This window comes from Podarcis raffonei, chromosome 16 (genome assembly GCF_027172205.1).
Source record: "Podarcis raffonei isolate rPodRaf1 chromosome 16, rPodRaf1.pri, whole genome shotgun sequence".
In the NCBI taxonomy this organism is placed as follows: domain Eukaryota; kingdom Metazoa; phylum Chordata; class Lepidosauria; order Squamata; family Lacertidae; genus Podarcis; species Podarcis raffonei.
The window spans coordinates 19414369-19435038 of NC_070617.1; the positions used below are offsets into that span (position 1 = coordinate 19414369).

Consider the following 20670-nt stretch of genomic DNA (forward strand, 5'->3'; position numbering starts at 1 on the left):
CAACCCCAGAGTCCGCCACGACTGGACCTAATGGTCAGCGGTCCCTTTACCTTTACCAAGATATTTGAAGATGGCTATCATATCTCCTCTTAGTCTCCTCTTTTCCAGGCTAAACCTACCCAGTTCCTTCAAGCACTCCTCATAAGATTTAGTTTCCAGATCCTTGATCATCTTAATTGCCCTTCTCTGCACATGTTCCAGTTTGTCGGCATCCTTCTTAAATTGTGGTGCCCAGAAGTGTGGTCTGACTAAGGCAGAATAGAGTGGTACTATAACTTCCCTTGATCTGGACACTATACTTCTGCTGATGCAGCCTAGAATAGCATTAGCTTATTTTGCTGCTGCATTACACTGTTGACTCATGTTAAGCTTGTGGTCCACCAAGACCCCTAGATCCTTTTCACGTGTACTTCTAGTAAGCCAGGTGTTCCCCATCCTATATTTGTGCATCTGGTTCTTCTAAGTGCAGAACCTTACATTTGTCCCTATTGAAATTCATTTTGTTAACTTGCGCCAAGTTCTCCAATCTGTTAAGGACATTTTTGATTCTGATTCGCTTACAAACAAACATAAACACGACTAAGCAGTTTGCATTGCCATTAAAAATTATGCAATATAAAACTTTGAGGGCGTAATCTAAACCCTTAGTTTAATGGTGGCAGGCAGAGACTGAGTTGCCCTATGGATAGCTCAGTTGGTTAGAGCGTGGCGCTGATAACGCCAAGGCTGTGGGTTCAATCCCCCTTTGGGATACCTGCATCATCCTGCAATGCAGGATTATGCAGAAATACCTATTAAAATACAGGCAGTAAAAACAGCACAGCACTGTTTAAAAGCCATTTCCTTAAAAGCAGTCAGCTCCCCAAAGCCTGGTGGAACAAGAAAGTCTTCACCATGGTGGATAGCTCAGTCAGTAGAGCATGAGACTTTTAATCACAGGGTCATGGGTTAGAGCCCCGTGTTGGGCAAAAGATTCCTGCAATGCATGGGGTTGGGCTAGATGACCTTGGGGTCTCGTCCTACTCTATTAGCCTATGATTCTATGTGCATATTTATCAGGGAAGCTGACAACATCTGCGGAAGGGCCATAGCTCAGTGGCAGAGCATCTGCTTTGCATTCAGAAGACCTTGGGATCAATCCCCAGCATCTTCAAGGATGGCTGGGGAAGACTCCATGCTGGAAACCCCGGAGAGCTGCTGCAAGCCAGTGTCGGCAATATGAGCAGGATGGAGCAATGGTCTAACTTAGTAGACTGCGGCTTTCCGTGTTTCTTTGTATTTAGGGAGGGGCTGCAGCTCAGGAATACTGAGCGTGCCAAAAGCTCCAGCTTCAATCCCCTATGGCATCTTCCAGGTAGGGCTACACGGAACCTTCCCTAGAACCCTGGAGAGCTGCTGCCAGTCAGTGTAGACAATACTGAGCTAGGTGGAGGAATGGCTCGGCATAAGGCATCGGTCAGCTTCTCCTGGATGGCGTCTCGGCACAGTTGAGACCAAAGGAGGAAAGCTCAGTGCTCCACGGCGCAGTGGATGCGTCGTCGCAGCCGGGCTGTTTATTTGAGCGGCTCGGGTCACCTGCTTGGCCCCTCTCGCTTTCCAGGCGGGCGAGTGCAGTCCAGGTCTTGGGCCTTGTTGTCACACCTGCCTGTCAATGGGAGACAGCCGTGGCCTGCGGGGGCCCTTCTGCCATGTCTTCTGTCAGCGCGGGAGCGGGAGAGGTGTGACCTTCCCTTTGTCACCCTCTCCGTTCTGCCAGGCTGCTAATTTCCCCCCCGCCGTGGCTTCTGTCAAGGCGAGACGGCTGTTGCCAAGAGAGGACTATCACACGCAGCCCTCCCTCAACTTCGCCTTGGCCTGGTGAGTCCTTCGGCCTCGCTGCCAGGATTCTTAAACTTCTGATGCTATCGAAGCACAGGGTTTGCAGTTTCCAAAGCGGGAGGTGATGAATCGACCTCTCACCACCCTGAGAAGCCACAGGGACTTCTGTGACTTCTGGGAGACCTCCTTCTGAATCCCAGGTTCATTTCTAAAGCCTTTCAATTGAATGGAAGATGCTCTCTGCACATGCTCAAGAGCAAGTCCACCCCTTTCTGGATGCAAATTTGAGGAGCGATTCAGCTAAATCCTTGCATGAGCAGGACTCTTCTGTAGCAGGACTCATCCTCCCTCTCTTCCCCTCTCCATGGGCCTTGTGCTGTCCCCAAATCTTCTGGTTGTTTTTATTTTGGGGGGAAACTAATTTTGGGGATTGAAACCCAAGGCAGATCATAATCATCATCATCAACAACAACCTTAAGTCTTCTCATGCTCACTTGGCACTGCCAAGCCCCCAAAGTTCATTTGTGTCCCAGAGCCAAGCTAGCTTTGGTGACATCTGATATTGGAATCCTCTCTGCAACTTCATTGCTTAGAGCTTGGTTTTCCAACCTTGGGTCTCCAGCTGTTTTTGGACTACAATTCCCATCATCCCTGACCACTGGTCCTGCTAGCTAGGGATGATGGGAGTTGTAGTACAAAAACAGCTGGAGACCCAAGGTTTGAAAACCCTGGCTTAGAGGTTCAAGGAGTGTGTAAAATGGCTTCCATGTTCTTTTAGAGGAAATCGCTGCCAGTCCATCTTTTGAGGATTAAAAACAAAATGAGCTTAAAAACAGCTCTCCCCCCGAAACCCATCAAGGCTCTTCCAGTTCAACATTTCTGTCTTCTCCCTCCCTTGATGCTCCACACAGACACAGTGTGCATGTGTCTGTGTGCGGGGTATTGTTAATATCTCAGATCCTCCATCCATCATCCCTGTAATGAAAATAATTACCTGCGAATCACGGAGGGTCTCGCTGCTTTGTTCAGAGGTTATGATTCCTGATACACTTTAATAATAATTTTTTGACAATGAGCATGTTATGGAAAGTAATTAAATCCCCTCAGCCACTTCCCCACCCTGCCCCCATCTCTTTTAAAACAGCGTGATTTAATTGAGGCCAGCTGAAAGTTAGCAGAAATAAATTGTGGGTGATAAAGCAAAGGTTTTAATTTAACTTCAGGTAAGTAACTTTAATTGTCCGCTTGTTTGCTTCACAAAGGATGGCGGGGGCAGAGGAGGGGGGGCACATTTGTATAATGTGATTTAGTGATGAGCAAACAGCATTTCAGAATATAAAAGGTCCTTTTGTACTTCTACGGACCAGATCCTTGCATGGTGTAAACTAGCTTTCTTTTGGGACTGTCAGCAGGTAATCTTTATTTAACGCCTAGCTCCCAAGGTATTAATTCCCCAACAGAGAAAGGAGCAAATCTTGTTGACATCATCTTCAAATGGGGGGAGCAGATACTGGATGAGCAGAACCACAAAACAGCTGATATGTATCTTGTCCAGGACATCACAGACAGGCCTGAGGACCAGGCTGTCTTGAGGACTTTGTTATTTGCTGTTTGGATCAGAACATAGTTGTTCTTTTTCACTTCTCTGATTTTTTCCCCATGTAGTTGCTAACTCAAGGGGAAAAAAATCAAAATAAAAGGTAACATATTCATTCATTGCTCCACCCACTTTTGCCTTTGACCCCCACCTATCATTGGGTAATACCTGAAGGAAACTTATTGGTTGCTGTTGGATATGTGTTTGGTGACTAATATTATAATCAGTGCTTTTTTCTGGGGGGAGGCAGGGGTACTCATACCCCTAAACATTTTGTGAATCTAAGTTTGGCCTCATTGAGGGGCAGTATTTCAATATGAGTAGGAAAATGAGAGTACCCCTAAACATTTTGATTAAGAAAAAAGCATTGTTATTATATTTATTATTAATTATTATTATTATAATATGCTGCCTGTTCTATAGACCGGGGCTCAAGGTGCCTTACACAAATCAAAAGAACACAGATCAACTACAAAGATCTCAAAACACATGAAAGAGGTTTATTAAAAAGTAAAGGTAAAGGTAAAGGGACCTCTGACCATTAGGTCCAGTCGTGGCCAATTCTAGGGTTGCGGCACGCATCTCGCTTTATTGGCCGAGGGAGCCGGTGTACAGCTTCTGAGTCATGTGGCCAGCATGACTAAGCCACTTCTGGCGAACCAGAGCAGCACACGGAAACGCTGTTTACCTTCCCGCCGGAGCGGTACCTATTTATATATTTGCACTTTGACGTGCTTTCGAACTGCTAGGTTGGCAGGAGCAGGGACCGAGCAACGGGAGCTCACCCCATTGCGGGGATTCGAACCACAGACCTTCTGTTCGGCAAGTCCTAGGCTCTGTGGTTTAACCCACAGCGCCACCTGTGTCCTTTATTAAAAAGTAGTTAAGCTGTAATCAAATTAAAACAATATAAAAAAACAAATGTATTAAAACACAAACAATAAAGGCAGCAAAGTAGTATTAAAAGCTCTTTCCTTAAAAAAGTAAGTTCCAAAAAACCACCAAAAAACAAAACAAAAACCCTGTCAGTTTGTCATGGAAAACTGGTGTCAAGGCTGGTTGGGAGCCGACCAGCAGTAACTCCCACGGCTTCAGTGTAGCTATCTCCTTAGACCTTCTGATCGCCAAGCCCTAGGCTCAGTGGTTTAGACCACAGTGCCACCTGCGTCCCTTGAAAACCAAGGTATCACTGTATTATTATTATTATTATTATTATTATTATTATTATTATTATTACCAGCATCCATGACGGATAGCCAGCCAACTTCTGCTTAAAAGTATCCAGTGTAGGAGAGCCCAGCACCATTAAAGTATCAGTGTGCTTTAAATATATAGTCTGAATGTGGCAGTTCTTGGGTCTTTGCATAGCGGTCGCCTCCCCTCCCTGCATTTTGTTGAGATGCACATTGATGCGGTGGAGTTATTCCTGAGCAGCAGAGGGAGCACTGCTCTCCTCACAGGAAGCCACATGCAAATGTAACCTTCTGAAATGGCGCATAATTAAGAACGCCTCAACCTGCAATATTAAAATGGGATATGAAAGCAAACAGAGGCATTCATATCCTGTGTTAAAAAAACACCCTGGGAGCGTGTTTGCTGAAGGATTGACAGGTATGCATAGGAAACCCAGGGGTCACTGCTGGAGTCTGCCTGGCCGTTTCAGCTGGTCAGATGTCCGTGGGCCCGGCTTGCATCCCTAATGGATGGCATTTGGGTCTCCGAGAATCATATTTGATTTTCACTTCGGTACCCAAGAGCCTCTGCTGTTAAAATAAAGCCAATGCTTGTAACTGTGCCCAAATGCTCTTTCTATAAATCATTCTCTCTAGGGTAAACAATGCATTTATTTTCATTATTATTACAAGTGGAAACCTATAGTATACCCTCCAACATTTCTCTGATGAAAATAGGGGCGTCCTATTCAATAATAATAATAATAATAATAATAATAATAATAATAATAATAATACCCCACCCATCTGACTGGGTTGTACCAGCCACTCTGGGCGGCTTCCAACATATATAAAAACATAATTAAACATTTTAAAATTTCCCTATACAGGGCTGCCTTCAGATGTCTTCTAAAGGTTGTATAGTTACTTATCTCCTTGGCTGTTTGCATAACTCCATACCCTCCAACAGTTCTCTGATGAAAACAGGGACATCCTAAGGAAAAGCGGGATATTCAAATCAGAAACTGGGAACAGCTTCTGTAAATCCGGGACTGTCCCTGGAAAATAGGGACACTTGGAGGGTCTGCTACAGAATTTCATATTATTTCAACTGGGTCAGAAGCAGAGAGGGCAGGAAGAAATCAGAAGCGTCTGGGTATCAAATGGTTTTGTTGTGATGAAAATAAAAATAATTGAATCAAGCCCTGTAGTTTTCACACTCTGAAAAACCAGCAACGGGGGTTAAATTGTGGTGGAACTGCCAGGACACTTTGGGGTGTCCTGGTTTTTACTTTTTGAAATATGGCAACCCTAGAATGTTATGAAGAGTCCTTTTTACTCATATTTTTATTGTTTTATTCTCTTTGTAAACTGCTTTGAGCTTTTCTTTCTTAAAAAACACACACAATCAAGTGGTGTATAAATGCTTTGAAATAAATAACAAACTAATTAGCATGTAGGTTTTCTCGCCTCCGTGCACTTTCCCTGAATTAATTAATTAATATCATTCCTGTATTAAAACTGTTTGCTGGAAAACATTCCCCGAGGGGTGTACGAGTCCCATTAAATATATAAAACATGGTTCAAAGAAACAAACGAATTCAAAAACAATGTATATTCAAGGCGTATATACAACCATCTCTAAAGCTAAAGATCGAATTAATAAAGCATTTAAAGGAAAAGTAACCGAATCGTCTGTTCTGGGTAGGCTTGCTGAAACAGAAAAATTTTCAGCAGGCATCCAAACCAGTATTGTGAAGGCACCTGCCTAATGCCAATAGGCAATAATTCATTACTTTGGGCAGTATCTAGTTTTCTCTGTCCATTAGCGCAATTGGGACTCAGGGTTTAATGTTGCGCAACAGAGCAATCCCAACACAGCAACTCATCACGTAACAGATTGTTCCACCTACTGGGCAGCAGAATTAGCAGCAATCTGCTTATGCATTCTCTTGCGCGGCCACGTTCCTTTGGTGCAAAACGTTTTGCCAGGGGAACAAGTGTCCCACCAAGTCTTCTTGGTAAAGGCCATAGCCCAGTGGTAGAGCACCTGCCTTCCTTGCATGCCTGAAACCCTCACGTAAGAGGAAGTGCCAGCAAACCTAAGGGAGGTTTGGAGAAATAACTAAAAAGCCGTACCTGCTCCAGGCCAGCCCATGGACAATGCCGGATTTACGTGTAAGCTAAACAAGCTATAGCTTAGGGCTCCACTCTCTTGGGGCCCCCCAAAAAATTTAAAGGAAAACTGGATATACATTTCCAAAATATAAGATAAAAACCAAATAAAACAAAACCTACATACAGCAACAGTGTTTTGTGTTGTGTAGGCTCCTATGATGTAAGTAATGGGCCCCGCCTGCTAGCCTGCTCCCTAAAATATCACTGGTTTGCTCATTTGTATAACAACTACTTTGATAAAATACCTATTTTGTTATGTGCAAATTGCTTCAGATACCTATTAGGTCCATAAATTATCAAATAGCATATAGGTAAAGGTAAAGGGACCCCTGACCATTAGGTCCAGTTGTGGCCGACTCTGGGGTTGCGGCGCTCATCTCGCTTTATTGGCCGAGGGAGCCGGCGTACAGCTTCTGGGACATGTGGCCAGCATGACTAAGCCGCTTCTGGTGAACCAGAGCAGCGCACAGAAACGCCGTTTATCTTCCCGCCGGAGCGGTACCTATTTATCTACATGCACTTTGAGGTGCTTTCGAACTGCTAGGTTTGCAGGAGCAGGGACCAAGCAACGGGAGCTCACCCCATCGTGGGGATTCGAACCGCCGACCTTCTGATCAGCAAGTCCTAGGCTCTGTGGTTTAACCCACAGCGCCACCCCATATAGCATATATTCAACACAAAATTTGTTTTTGACAAAGGACAGCTGAACATATAAAGGGCCCCATTACCTTCCGTAGCTTAGGGCCTCATCAGACCTAAATCCAACCCTGCCCTGATGAGGCAAAGTGAGGCGACTGCCTCAGGAAGCAGGATCCAGAGGGGCAGCAGCACCAGCCTCCAAGGAATGCATCGCTCACTACTTCTGCTGCAGGATGGTTAACAGCTGCAGCGCACTCCTTGGAGGCTGGATCTGTCCCCTCAATGCCGCCTCTTCAATGGTGTCTTGGTGCATAGGAGGTGCTGCTTGTCTCCTCGCACCCCTTGTTCTTCATTCACTCCGTCTTCCCTGGCAGGGAGGAGGTTCGCCTCAGGTGCCAAAATGTATTGGGATGGCCTTGCAAACAGCATACTTAGTGGCCATGGAATCCTGGAGTGCGGAATGAGAGATTGGGGATGAAGAGAGATGGAATGGAGTACCCAGAAAAGGGCATTCCTGGCTATACTCCACACTGTACGACAACAACACAGTATCCCACATGTCATGCCAAGATGCTGAGATTTGTTTAGAAGGCTATTTTTGTTTTTGTTTTTCAGAATTCATAATGGGATCCCTGATATGTAATAAGCCAGATTATTGTGACAGAAATAATTTTGAATCTGACCGCCTGGGATCAACTCTTTCCCCCTCTAATTTCTATCTTTCAGATACACTCTCAGTACCTCGCTGGTCCCCGCAAATTCCTCGACGGGATCTTGGAAACTCAATCAAACACAGGTATGAGGTGATTGAAAAAACTCAGATACATCTTTTTCTTTCTTTCTTTTTTTTTAAATGTTATGATTGAGAAACAGTTTACCTCAGGAGTGATATGGTTTCAGGAAAGGGAGACTTGCCTACTCTGTTGAGGGTCCAGTGCCAATGGTTACCAGTAAGTAAGGAATGAGCAACCATCACAGTTTCTCAGGATTCTTTGGGGGAAGTCATGACTGTTTAAAGTGGTATCACAGTGATTTAAATGTACCTTGGGTTACAGACGCTTCAGGTTACAGACTCCGCTAACCCGGAAGTAGTACTTCAGGTTAAGAACTTTACCTCAGGATGAGAACTGAAACTGCGCACCGGCAGCACAGCAGCAGCAGGAGGCCCCATTAGCTAAAGTGGTACCTCATGTTAAGAACAGTTTCAGGTTAAGAATGGACCTCCGGAACGATTTAAGTTTGTAACCAGAGGTACCACTGTATGTACAAATGTGACCCAAGGCAGCTTCCTATATTCCTTCCTATGTTCCTATCACCATAGAATTCTGGGGGGAGGGAAATGTGTGGTTGCATTTCTGTGCTGCCATTTTAATTTCCCACAATGCCCTTGGCATGGCATCACTCCAGGGCAAATGAAAGGGCGCTGTGCCGAGGACCCCCTCAAGCCCATCCCAATACCTGCTTCCCTGTGGTGCCTGGTGACTATTTGGACAGGGAGTCCGACAGTAGGTGGTGCAAATTTTAGTTTTGGAACTTTTGAGGCTCTATGGTAGCATCTGACCTCCAGTCAGTAGGTGGCACTGACAGGCCCTTGTAACCCCATTAAACTCAACTGGAAATATGGAGGAGAAGATGTCGTCTGTGTCTTCTGTCTGGATGGGAATGCAGTCCCAAGACCTGGTGAGGAGGGATCAAGCTGTACTGTCCCCCCCTTCATAGGAATCTGGCTTCTTCTGGCTGAGAGCAAAATGGCAGGACTAGCTAGCAGTGGTCTCTCGAGAGCCAAGAGCTGCTGGCTCCTGCTGTGAGGGGAGTTGGACCCCCCAAAGTGTAATGCCATTTCTCTCCCCGCCACAGAAATATTGTATTCCTCTTAAATCCATTATAATTATGAAGCATCCTTGATTGCTGAAAATGGACTCTGCTGGATACCTCATTTGAAAAACACAGAGATTCCTCTGAGACCGTCTCTCGCCCATTTACTGCTCACTGGTGAGGCATCAGCTGACCAGGCCAGACTGTTTACATACCAACTGTAAACTCTCAAATGAAGGAACGGATAAGCAATGGCTGCAGCACCACTGGGCAAGCCCCCTCCCTAAGAAACCAAAAAATGCATTGTGGTTATGAAATATACTCAGAGTCGCAAAGTGATTTCATGCTCTTTATTCAGCTCATAGTGGTGAGGAGGAATGAATGAATGTCCCCTCAAAGTATCTGCTTTATATACATTATTTACACAATGGGCTGCACATGATTGGCTAATTCCGGAATTCTACTGTAAGCCAATCAGGTTGTGGATTCACTTCTATCTGGAGCATGATTGGGTAGTTCCTGCCAACCAATCATACTGCTGCATTGTTCTAGGACCAATCAGACTGCTGCATTCTGAATCCTATTGTTCTAGGACCAATCAGACTGCTGCCTTTTGGGTCCTATTGTTCTAGGACCAATCAGACTGCTGCCTTTTGGGTCCTATTGTTCTAGGACCAATCAGACTGCTGCAGTTTGGATCCTATTCAACTCAGTACATAACAGGTTATTTCTCCCAGTTACTGGCTTTGGCAACATGACAGCCTTCTTCAGCTGAATCACTTTAAACCCAGGTCAGGGCAGGTAACTCCCCAACTCCTCACCCTCCTGTCAAGGGCTGCATTTTGTTGGGCTGGGTTGTCTGTTGGGGGGCAGCATGCCAGCTTTGGGTGGGGCAGAGACCAGCAGTGGGCAGGACCAGAGTCAAAAGCAGATGAGGACATCCCTCTTCTCTCACTTTCTGACTCCCGCTTCTCTCTGATATCTCTTCTTTCCTTCCTCGCTCCCTCTCTTTCCAACACTCCTTTTTCTTTCTGACACCTCTCTCTCTCTGACACCCCTTTTTTTCTCCCCCTCTTTTTGACACCTACTGCTATTTTTCTAGAAAAAGAGGTGCTGGAACTCAGGATGAATGCCTGAGAGGAGCTGGAACAGAGTTCCGGAGAGTTCCGTCGGAAAAAAGGCCCACTGATACCACCATCTTTCTCCTTCTCCCTTTTTGTCTCTGCCCAGCAGAGTCAGATCACTCTTACCAGAGGTCTAAACTGATCTCAATAGGGTGCTTTGGAAATTACACCAAGGCTGCCTTGAGCCCCGAAGTTTGCCCAACCCTTACCCACAGTTTTGCCCACCTCATCCTATCTGAGGGACAGAGCCACTCAACAGCATGAGTAGTCTGAAGAAAAACCTTTCTCTGGAGTCTGCTTGGGCTGTTTAATTTGCTGCATTATAATCTTGGAAGCAGAGTGCTGATAAGCAAAAGGCCGGTGCTGGTGTATGTGTGTGTCAATGCCCAGTCTCAATAAAGCCCCTTCTAAGCACTATTTCAATTTCTGATATCACTTAGATAAGGCTCCAGCTTCCATCGATAAAACCACTGTGCTTTATCTATGACCTCCTGACCTTGAGTAAATGCTATGCCAGTAGCCACCCCCCCACCCCCTACTCTATTGGAAGAAATGGGAATAAGATGGACCAGTAACAGGCAGGAAGGAAAGGAACACAGTGGGATGCGGGTTCAACCACCTGAACAGCTTCACTAGACATGTCCTGGAGCAGTGAAGGCATTTTTAAGGTGTTTCCCCGCTCGTAGGGCATGCTGAGGTCCTGATTCGTTTCCAATAAAATCATGCGTCCATGCTCTCTTTTTTTAAGATCACCAGTTTTGTTTTACCTCCCTGGGTTGCTAATGAGCAAATACGGACCCTGATTAGCTGACTGAAATTAACAATTGTGATGTGTTTCCTCACATTCTAAACTCCCACTCACGGATAGAGCGGCACATGCTGCAAGCAGAATTGATTCGCATCGGCTTCCTAAACCAGAATCAATAAGCAATTCTGGTGCTGCTGGTCTTGGTGACTAGGGAGAGCAGAGCACAATCAGGTTTATTAAAAATAACACATTTCACTGTTCTGAGAAGGAGCTTTTGCTTAAGACTTAACAAAGGTCAACCTTTCTCTTTCTCTTTCTCTCTCTCTGCACAGGTTTTCCACCAAGTACTGGATGTCTCAGACATGCACTGTCTGTGGGAAAGGAATGTTGTTTGGACTGAAATGTAAAAACTGCAAGTACGTCTATCTTCCTCCCTCTCCCTCCATCTTTCAAATATAAGTAATTATTATTGTTTTTCATGGCGGGCAAAATACACAACTGTGAGAACATAGAAAAGAGCCCACCCCAGCTCCCTTCCCCTCCGTAACATGTCCAAGTGATCCAAGAAGCGAGGAAAAGAACTGCAGCAATGAAACAAAAGATCCCAGTCATCTAAATAATAGTTCAAAAGTACAAATAAAGATGAGACATTAAATAGCTATTATGAATTCCAAATTGAAGCCTATTGAGCCGGAGGATTAACATATTCCTTGATGCATACATGTGTAATAAAAGCAAAGTAGTTCTTAATGAGTTTGCTTGGTTAAGAAATGCCATGACAGACCCTGAGTTTGTGTGCAAGATTTTCCATGTAGGCTACATGCCAGCCTTCTTGATATCAACAGGGGACTGACTGAAGGAAATCTGCCTCTTTTTTATTGCAGCATTTTGTATCCCACTTTCCCTCCAAGATACGTGGTTTCCTGCCTCCACACTTCATCCTCGCAGCAACCCTACATTAGCATGGCTATCAGGTTGCTCTCACACATACAGTCTGAGTAGACAAAGGGCCACTGCAGTTCCAAATGATAGCTCAAGGTTGTGTGCATGGTTCTTCCCCTCCATTTTACCTTCACCACAACCCTGAGAGGTAGGTTAGGTAGAGAGTTAGCAATTGGGCCAAGGTCCCCCGAGTGGGGATTTCAAACCCGACAGTCTAACTACTATACCATACAGTGGTACCTCAGGTTACATACGCTTCAGGTTACAGACTCCGCTAACCCAGAAATAGTGCTTCAGGTTAAGAACTTTGCTTCAGGATGAGAACAGAAATCGTGCTCCAGTGGTGCAGCGGGAGGCCCCATTAGCTAAGATGGTGCTTCAGATTAAGAACAGTTTCAGGTTAAGTACAGACCTCCAGAACAAATTAAGTACTTAACCTGAGGTACCACTGTACTGGCTAATAAGAACAATGATGATGCAATGGGCGCCTATTTATTATATACTGTATATATAATATCTTTATTGCCCCAAAGGTCCAAGCACTGCTCGGGGAATAAGTAGCTGATTACTGGCTTCCTTCCAGCTTTCAAATAGTTAAAGAGACAGAGAGAAAAATAATTTAGGCAGAGTCAGCCGACCCTTTGGTCAGGTGGGGCATGGAGGTACTTATGCAGAATAGTTACAGCTGTTTTTGAGACACCATAGAAAAGACTGAGGAGGCTGCATCATACTGAGTCAGAACTATTGGTCCAAATCACTGTTGTCTACACTGATTGATAACAGCTCTCCGGGTTTTAGACAGGGGACATTCCCAGCCCGGACACTGAGGTCCAGTTCTGAGGTCCCTCTGGCGGTTCCCTCACTGTGAGAAGTGAAATTACAGGGAACCAGGCAGAGGGCCTTGTTGGTAGTGGTGCCTGCCCTGTGGAGCGCCCTCCCATCAGATGTCAAATAGTTAAAGAGTTAAACAATGATATGACTTTCCATAGACATCTGAAGACAGCCCTGTACTGGGAAGTTTTTTATGTCCGATGTTTTGTTGTGTGTTTTTTAAATTCTATTGGAAGCCGCCCAGAGTGGCTGGGGCAACCCATCAGATTTATTAATAAAAACATAATAAAACATCAAACATTAAAAACTTACAGATATGGGGCTGCCTTCAGATGTCTTCTAAAAGTTGCGTAGTTCTTTATTTCTTTGACATCTGAAGGGAGGGAGTTCCACAGGGCGGGTGCTACTACTGAGAAGGCCCTCTGCCTGGTTCCCTGTAACTTCACTTCTTGCAATGAGGGAATTGCCAGAAGGCCCTCGGAGCTCTACCTCAGTGTCCGGGCTGACGATGGTGGTGGAGACGCTCCTTCAGGTATTATTATTATTATTATTATTCTACCTGGTGATGCCAGCCGGGATTGAACCTGGGACCTTCTGTGTGCAAAACAGATACTCTGACCACTGAGCTACAGCCCTTCCTAGTCCGAACTGTGGTTCTCAAAGTGCTCTTGTCTCTCCTGTCTCTTAGGCTAAAGTGCCACAACAAATGTACCAAAGAGGCCCCGCCATGTCACCTGCTGATCATCCACCGTGGAGGTAAGGGCAGCTACCGCCGTGTCTCTGAGATCTTCCGCCTGATTTGTAGCCCAGGACAGAGCAAGACAGTTGCCTTTCGTAGCTCTTTCTTTCTTTCTTCTTCAAACGCCGAGCCAGGTACATATCTCCTCTGGGCACTCCCAGGCCTGCTCTTCCCCTTTGCTTCGCTCCTTCCTCTTTTCTTGCCTGCAGTGATGATGGCAGGGGGACACGATGAGGGTCCTGAGTCCGGGCCCTGGATCTTTTAACCCTTTCCTTCCCATTTTCTTTCTTTCTTTCTTTCTTTCTTTCTTTCTTTCTTTCTTTCTTTCTTTCTTTCTTAACTGTTATTTCATTTGCTCATGGAGGGATGTAGGAAGCCGCCTAATACTGGGTCCATCTAGCCGAGTATTTTCTACACAGACCACAGGCAGCAGATTTCCTAAGATTTCAAGCAGAGGTGTTTCCTAGCCCTACCTGGAGACACTGGGGATTGAACCTAGTGCAAAGCAGATGGTCCACCACTGAGCCACTGCCCTTCTTTATACTGAGTCAGGCCACTGGGCCATCTAACTTAGTATGGTCACCACTACAGACCTTCCAAGTGTCCCTGTTTTCTAGGGACAGTCTTGGATTTACAGAAGCCATCCCGGTTTCTGATTTGATCCCAGAATGCCCCACTTTTCCTTAGGACGTCCCTGTTTTAATTGGAGAAATGTTGCAGGCCATGCAGTTATGCAATCCCCGAGCCAAGGAGATCAGAAACTATACAACCTTTAGAAGACATATGCAGGCAGCCCTGTACAGTCGTACCTCAAAAGTCGAACGGAATCTGTTCCGGAAGTCCGTTTGACTTCCAAAACGTCCGGAAACCAAAGTGCAGCTTCTGATTGGCAGCAGGAAGCTCCTGCAGCCAATCAGAAGCCGCGGAACCCCCGTCGGACATTCGGGTTCCAAAGAACGTTCGCAAACTGGAACACTCACTTCCGGGTTTGCGTTGTTCAGGAGCCAAAACGTCCGAGTACCAAGGCATTCGGGATCCATGGTACGACTGTATTAGGAAGTTTTTTTTAAAAAAATGCTAATGTTTTATTATGCTTTATATATGTTGGAAGTCACCCAGAGTGGCTGGGGCAACCTAGTCAGATGGCTGGGGAATAATAATAATAATAATAATAATAATAATAATGGAATAGGACATCCCTATTTTCATCAGAGAAATGTTGGAGTGTATGCACTAACTGGCAGTGGCTTTCCAGGGTCTCAAGCAAGAACCTTTCCCATCCCTACTGGGAGATACCAGGATCTGAACCAGCAACCTTTGGCATTCAAAGCAGACCCCCCTGCCCCTGAGCTATGACCTTTAGTGCATTGTTCTGGGGATTGTGAACCAGATTGGTTTGGACCATCCCTGCCTCCCACCACACGGAGGAGCAGTGCAGGCGGATGGAGGCTGACATGAGCATGGCTTCATGCAAAAAGCTCCCTTAGCTGTAGGAGACCACTTCATGCATATGAAGAGGAGGCCTCCCAGGCCCCAGGAGGAAGCCTTTCTTGCCGGAAGATGGCTTTGCCTTTTCATTAAAGCGTTCCCCATGCCAAAGTGATTACCTGGAGGGGGACCATTTGGAAATCCAGAATCAGAAATGTGCATTTCATTTAGCTCTAATGAGGCTCCTGCTGCTTGATGCTTGCTAAATACACCTGCACTGGGAGAATACTTGATTTTTTCTGCTAAATGCTTTTAATGAGTTACTTATTTGTGCCTAATTGTAAGGCTTCTGCATCGGGAAACGAAAAGGCAGAGAAGAATCAGGTGAACTCTTTGGTGTAGACGTCCAGGAAAAGGAAAGGCGTTGGCTATAATCATTTAGGTTATCAATGGCAAATTAATTATTTGCAATAGTCAGAATCTGGGGTTCACAATAGCTCCCTAAATCGCACCGTAAGTCACAGAAAGGATAGAAGAAAGCATCATTTTCCATCCTGACCCATAGTTGCTGCATGCAGCACTATTTCCATTTTGTTACCATTTGACCCAACGAAAATGACGTTATTTGTCTCACTGTCTGCTGGATCTGTTTTTAAAATAAAAAATGTAATTATATTATTCCGCACTGTTCATTTTGATGCAAAGGAAGCACAGTGCAGTGGGGTGTGACTCATAAAGATCCTACGATGGTTAGATGAGGTCTTCGTAATGCCATCACTGGGGGCTACCCAGTCGGCAATAATAATAATAATAATAATAATAATAATAATAATAATTTATTTATATCCTGCCCATCTAGCTGGGTTTCCTCAGCCACTCTGGGCAGCTCCCAACAGAATATTAAAAACATGATAAAACATCAAACATTAAAAACTTCCCTAAACAGGGCTGCCTTCAGATGTCTTCTAAAAGTCAGATACTTGTTTATTTCCTTGACATCTGATGGGAGGGTGTTCCACACGGAGGGTGCCACTACTGAGAAGGCCCTCTGCCTGCTTCCTTGTAACCTCACTTCTCACAGTGAGGGAACTGCCAGAAGGCCCTCAGAGCTGGACCTCAGTGTCTGGGCTGAATGATGGCGGTGGAGACGCTCCTTCAGGTATACTGGGCTGAGGCAATTTAGGGCTTTAAAGGTCAGCATCAACACTTTGAATTGTGCTCGGAAACGTACTGGGAGCCGATGTAGGTCTTTCAGGACCGCTGTTATATGACAGAGTCTTTTCAGTGGTGGTTCCCCAGTTGTGGAATGCCCTCCCTATTGAGTTGTGCCTGTTTCATTGTTACTAACTTTCAGGTGGAATTTGAGAATGTTCCTGTTTACCCAGACATTTGTTGGCGGAAGAATACTGTTCCTGGCATCCATAAGATCATTGGATGGAATAATTTTTCTTTAAAAAAGATTAAACTGATAACTGTAACTGATTTTAGATGTTCTTAATTGTAATTGTTTTTAGAATGTTTTGATCTGTCTAGGAATGTTTTTGCATTCTTCTTTGTTTTAAATCGTACATTTGCTTGCCACCCTGGGCTCTTTGGGGAGGGAGGGTGGGATATAAATTCAATCCATCAATCAATAAAATAATTACATATCATTAGCAGACTGAAAGTAACAACAGTGTATACTAATCATATCCACTGGATAAATTTCTGTTCAGACATGGGACAAACAAAAAACTAAAAAATGAGCATCATCCATTTCTCTTATACTGTATTGTTCCTGTAGGAATTCTCAGACATCTCTAGCCATGGAGCACTGAATGAATACTCTAGTTGTTCAGACAAAGGCCCTCTTTGAACAGGAAGTGATTATACTACTTCCTTGTTGGGTGAGGGAACCACTGCTTAGGTGGGAATATCTTTGCTGGAACAGGAATCAGAGCAAAGGAACATAAAAGGATGAGGGGCTACGGGTGATAAGGAACCTGTGGCACTGTGGGTGTTTGACCGGTGTTTGGCACTGTGGGTGTTTGACAAGTCCACAGAGCCTAGGACTTGCCGATCAGAAGGTTGGTGGTTCAAATCCCCACAATAGGGTGAGCTCCCGTTGCTCGGTCCCTGCTCCTGCCCACCCAGCAGTTTGAAAGCACGTCAAAGTGCAAGTAGATAAATAGGTACCGCTCTGGCGGGAAAGTAAACAGCTTTTCCGTGCACTGCTCTAGTTCTCCAGAAGCGGCTTAGTCATGCTGGCCACATGACCCGGAAGCTGTACGCCGGCTTCCTCAGCCAATAAAGCGAGATGAGCGCCGCAACTAGACCTAATGGTCAGGGGTCCCTTTACCGTAACCTTACAGTGGTAGCTTGGGTTACAGACGGTTCAGGTGACAGACTCCACTAACCCAGAAATAGTACCTCCGGTTAAGAACTTTGCTTCAGGATGAGAACAGAAATTGCGCAGTGGCGGCGCGGTGGCAGTGGGAGGCCCCATTAGCTAAAGTGGTACCTCAGGTTAAGAACAGTTTCAGGTTAAGAACGGACCTCTGGAACGAATCAAATTCTTAACCAGAGGTACCACTGTATTGTGACACTCAAGGGATGGGTAGAATGAATGAGACATTTGGAAGTAATTACAATAAGCTTAAAGCGATAGTGGGAAGAGATTTAGCCAGGCTTGAGCATTGCTTACAAATAGCCCCCGTATAACCAGCAGTGCAAGGGATAAGAAACCAGGTCCCAGCAGGGATCTGTGACTGGCTGGAAAGATGGAGAAAAAATATTTGGCACTCAGCGGTCAAACTTCACAATGGAGGCTGCAGTGCTCCAGCAGCCCGTATTGGGTAACTTGAGCATTTGACATATTAATTAACCATCTGGAAAGGGCAGCCCATTGAGCCGGTGGCGCAGAAATTGATTTGTGATGGCGAAGGTCATAACAGCTTGTAAAATGTTGCAAAGAAAGGAAATCGCGTGTCTCAGTGTGTGGCAACCAAATGGTGGAGGGAATTTGGTTCCATGTTGGTAAAGGGCAACAGAAACACAGACCGGGAGGAAATGCTCTAGAGTGTACATGTACAATGGATATGATCCAGAGTGCTTCTCTTTCTCTGAAAGAGGATTGTTCTTGTGAGTTAAGGATGCGGACCGATGTGCAAAGTGAAACCGGCTGGCAAGGGAGAGGGTCAAGCAAAGCCAGCTGACCCGACTGTAAGCACAAGTTAGGCAGGAAGGGGAGTGCAGAAGTGAAGGGCAAGGGAGGCACAAAATGCAGCCATCCAGAGCAACAGCTTGATTGTTGGCTGTGAGCGAGACAGGAGCAATAGCTCAGTCAGTAGACCATGAGGCTCTTAACTTCAGGGTTGCGGGTTCGAGCCCCACGTTGGGCAAAGGATTCCTGCATTGCAGGGGGTTGGGCAAGATGACCCATGTGGTCCCTTCAGACTCTAAAATTCTCTGCAGTTCCAACTCATACAATCGTGATTCCATGATTCTATGATGGATAAAAAGGAATGCAAGTACAGGAGGGAATCTTATTCAGACAAGGCTAAAGAACAGAGAAGAAGCTAGAGGGATCAGAAGAAAGTTAAGCTACACAAAGGGGAGGAGGGCAGGGCAATGAATGCTGGCTATAACTTGCAGCTCCTTCAAGAGTTAAAAATATATATCCTGTGATAAGGGCCCTGCCCTTCCTTGGAGCTATGGATCTACCAGGAGCCCCACAAAGTAAACGAGTGCTGTGGGCCTCTGAGGTTTCTCATGATAAGGGGAAAATGCTTCAGAGTAGTTTAGCAATCACTTTTTCCAGGGAACTCTGGGAATTGTAGCTCTGGGAGGTGCCCTAACAACACTCAGCACCCTTAACAAGCAACAGCCCTCGGGATTCTTCGGGGGGGGGGGGAGCCACAGCTGTTTAAAGTAGCAACATAGTGCTTTAGATGTATGCTGTGAATGTGGCCTAAGTCAAAAGAAGGGGATGGGTAATCTGTGGGATCCCAGCTCTCCTCAGCCCCAGCCAGCATGGCTAATGGAATGATGGGAGTTGGAGTCCAACCACACCTGGAGGGCTGGAGCTTTCTCTACCCCTCTTATGAGTAGTTAGGCACAGGGGAAGTTTAGCTTCTCATTTGGGTTTGAACTCATAAGCTCTAGGAGCTTCAAAGGAAGCTGCTCTTTAGATATGTGGACTAAGTGCAAAATTAAAACCTTGATCTTTCTCTTTCTCTATTTTTCTCTACATCCCCTCCACCCCACCCTATCTCTCCGTCTCTCCCCCCTCTCTCCTCTCTCTCTTCTCTCTCTCTCTTTTTGATCCAGCAAGGTTAGTCCGGACAGAATCTGTGCCATGTGATATTAACAACCCATTGAGGAAGCCCCCCAGATACTCGGACCTGCATGTCAGTCAGACGCTTCCCAAAACCAACAAAATCAACAAGGTGAGATGTTGCAGAGTTGCTTTGGTGGGACTGGAGTGACTGCAAGCCAGTCACACTGGAAGCCCCAGGGAGTCAATAGCTCCATGGTAGAGCACAGAGCTTCGTATGCTGAAGGTCAGAAGTAGCTGGTGCCCATTGGGATTGGTGGGGCAGAAAACTGGGACACTGACAGTAGGTGGCTCCAGAGCCAATGACATGCAGAGCCAGAGCCACTGCCAGTCAGTGTAGACAATGCTAAACTAGGTGGACCCAATGGTCAGTCTCAGTACAAAACTATGTTCCTATGTTTCCATCAGTAGAACTGCTGGAGAATTGGGGGCGGGGAGAGAGACCCTTCCTTGCTTGCCATGGAAACAAGTGCTCTGTAATGAAAATGAATTGTGGTGGGGAGGGGAGGAAATTGGCACAGGGTTTTTTCTGCTTTCAAAAATAGCATCCCCCAGTTTACTTGCTGGTCTGTTCAGCCATCTGCTGGGCCAGAACTTTGCAGATGGCTCCTTGGGTTTCCAGGCATATCTGCCAATTCAAATCTCAAAGGGGCTGGTATACATTTCAGCAAATCTGGTCAAGGCTAAGTAGAAACCTGTTTTGGAAGGGGGTGGGTGAGGTTGGGACAGGCGTTTGTAAGCAGCAAGCTGGTTCAACAGCAGCAGAATAATAATAATAATAAATTTTATTTATATCCCGCCCTCCCCAGCCGAAGCTGGGCTCAGGGCGGCTAACAACAATAAACAATACAAAAGTACAACACAAACAACACTCTAAAATCATTCATTATAAAATTAATTAAATTCAAGCCACTGGCCACTATTGGGCCAGAGCTCCGCGAAGATTGCCGAGGGAGGGAGTCAGGCTGTGCCCTGGCCAAAGGCCTGGCGGAACAGCTCTGTCTTGCAGGCCCTGCGGAAAGATGTCAAGTCCCGCAGGGCCCTAGTCTCTTGTGACAGAGTGTTCCACCAGGTCGGAGCCACAGCCGAAAAAGCCCTGGCTCTAGTTGAGGCCAGCCTAACTTCTCTGTGGCCTGGGACCTTCAAGATATTTTTATTTGAAGACCGTAAGTTTCTCTGTGGGGCATACCAGGAGAGGCGGTCCCGTAGGTACGAGGGTCCAAGGCCGTATAGGGCTTTAAAGGTTAAAACCAGCACCTTAAACCTGATCCTGTACTCCACCGGGAGCCAGTGCAGTTGATATAGCACCGGATGAATGTGATCT

The 20670-nt window shown here is 45.8% G+C and overlaps 1 protein-coding gene and 1 non-coding gene across 3 annotated transcripts in view; both read left to right on the forward strand.

Moving 5' to 3' along the window:
- Positions 1-20670, forward strand: part of KSR2 (kinase suppressor of ras 2) — a 190982-nt gene that overhangs the window by 98066 nt on the left and 72246 nt on the right. For both annotated transcript variants that reach the window (XM_053368015.1, XM_053368016.1), the window contains 4 exons: positions 8131-8200; positions 11424-11507; positions 13553-13620; positions 19340-19458. In XM_053368015.1, the coding sequence (XP_053223990.1) occupies positions 8131-8200; positions 11424-11507; positions 13553-13620; positions 19340-19458 (341 nt within the window). The remainder of the gene's footprint in view (positions 1-8130; positions 8201-11423; positions 11508-13552; positions 13621-19339; positions 19459-20670) is intronic.
- TRNAI-GAU (transfer RNA isoleucine (anticodon GAU)) lies at positions 677-753 on the forward strand. The gene has a single exon. It is a non-coding gene; the product is annotated as a tRNA-Ile (tRNA).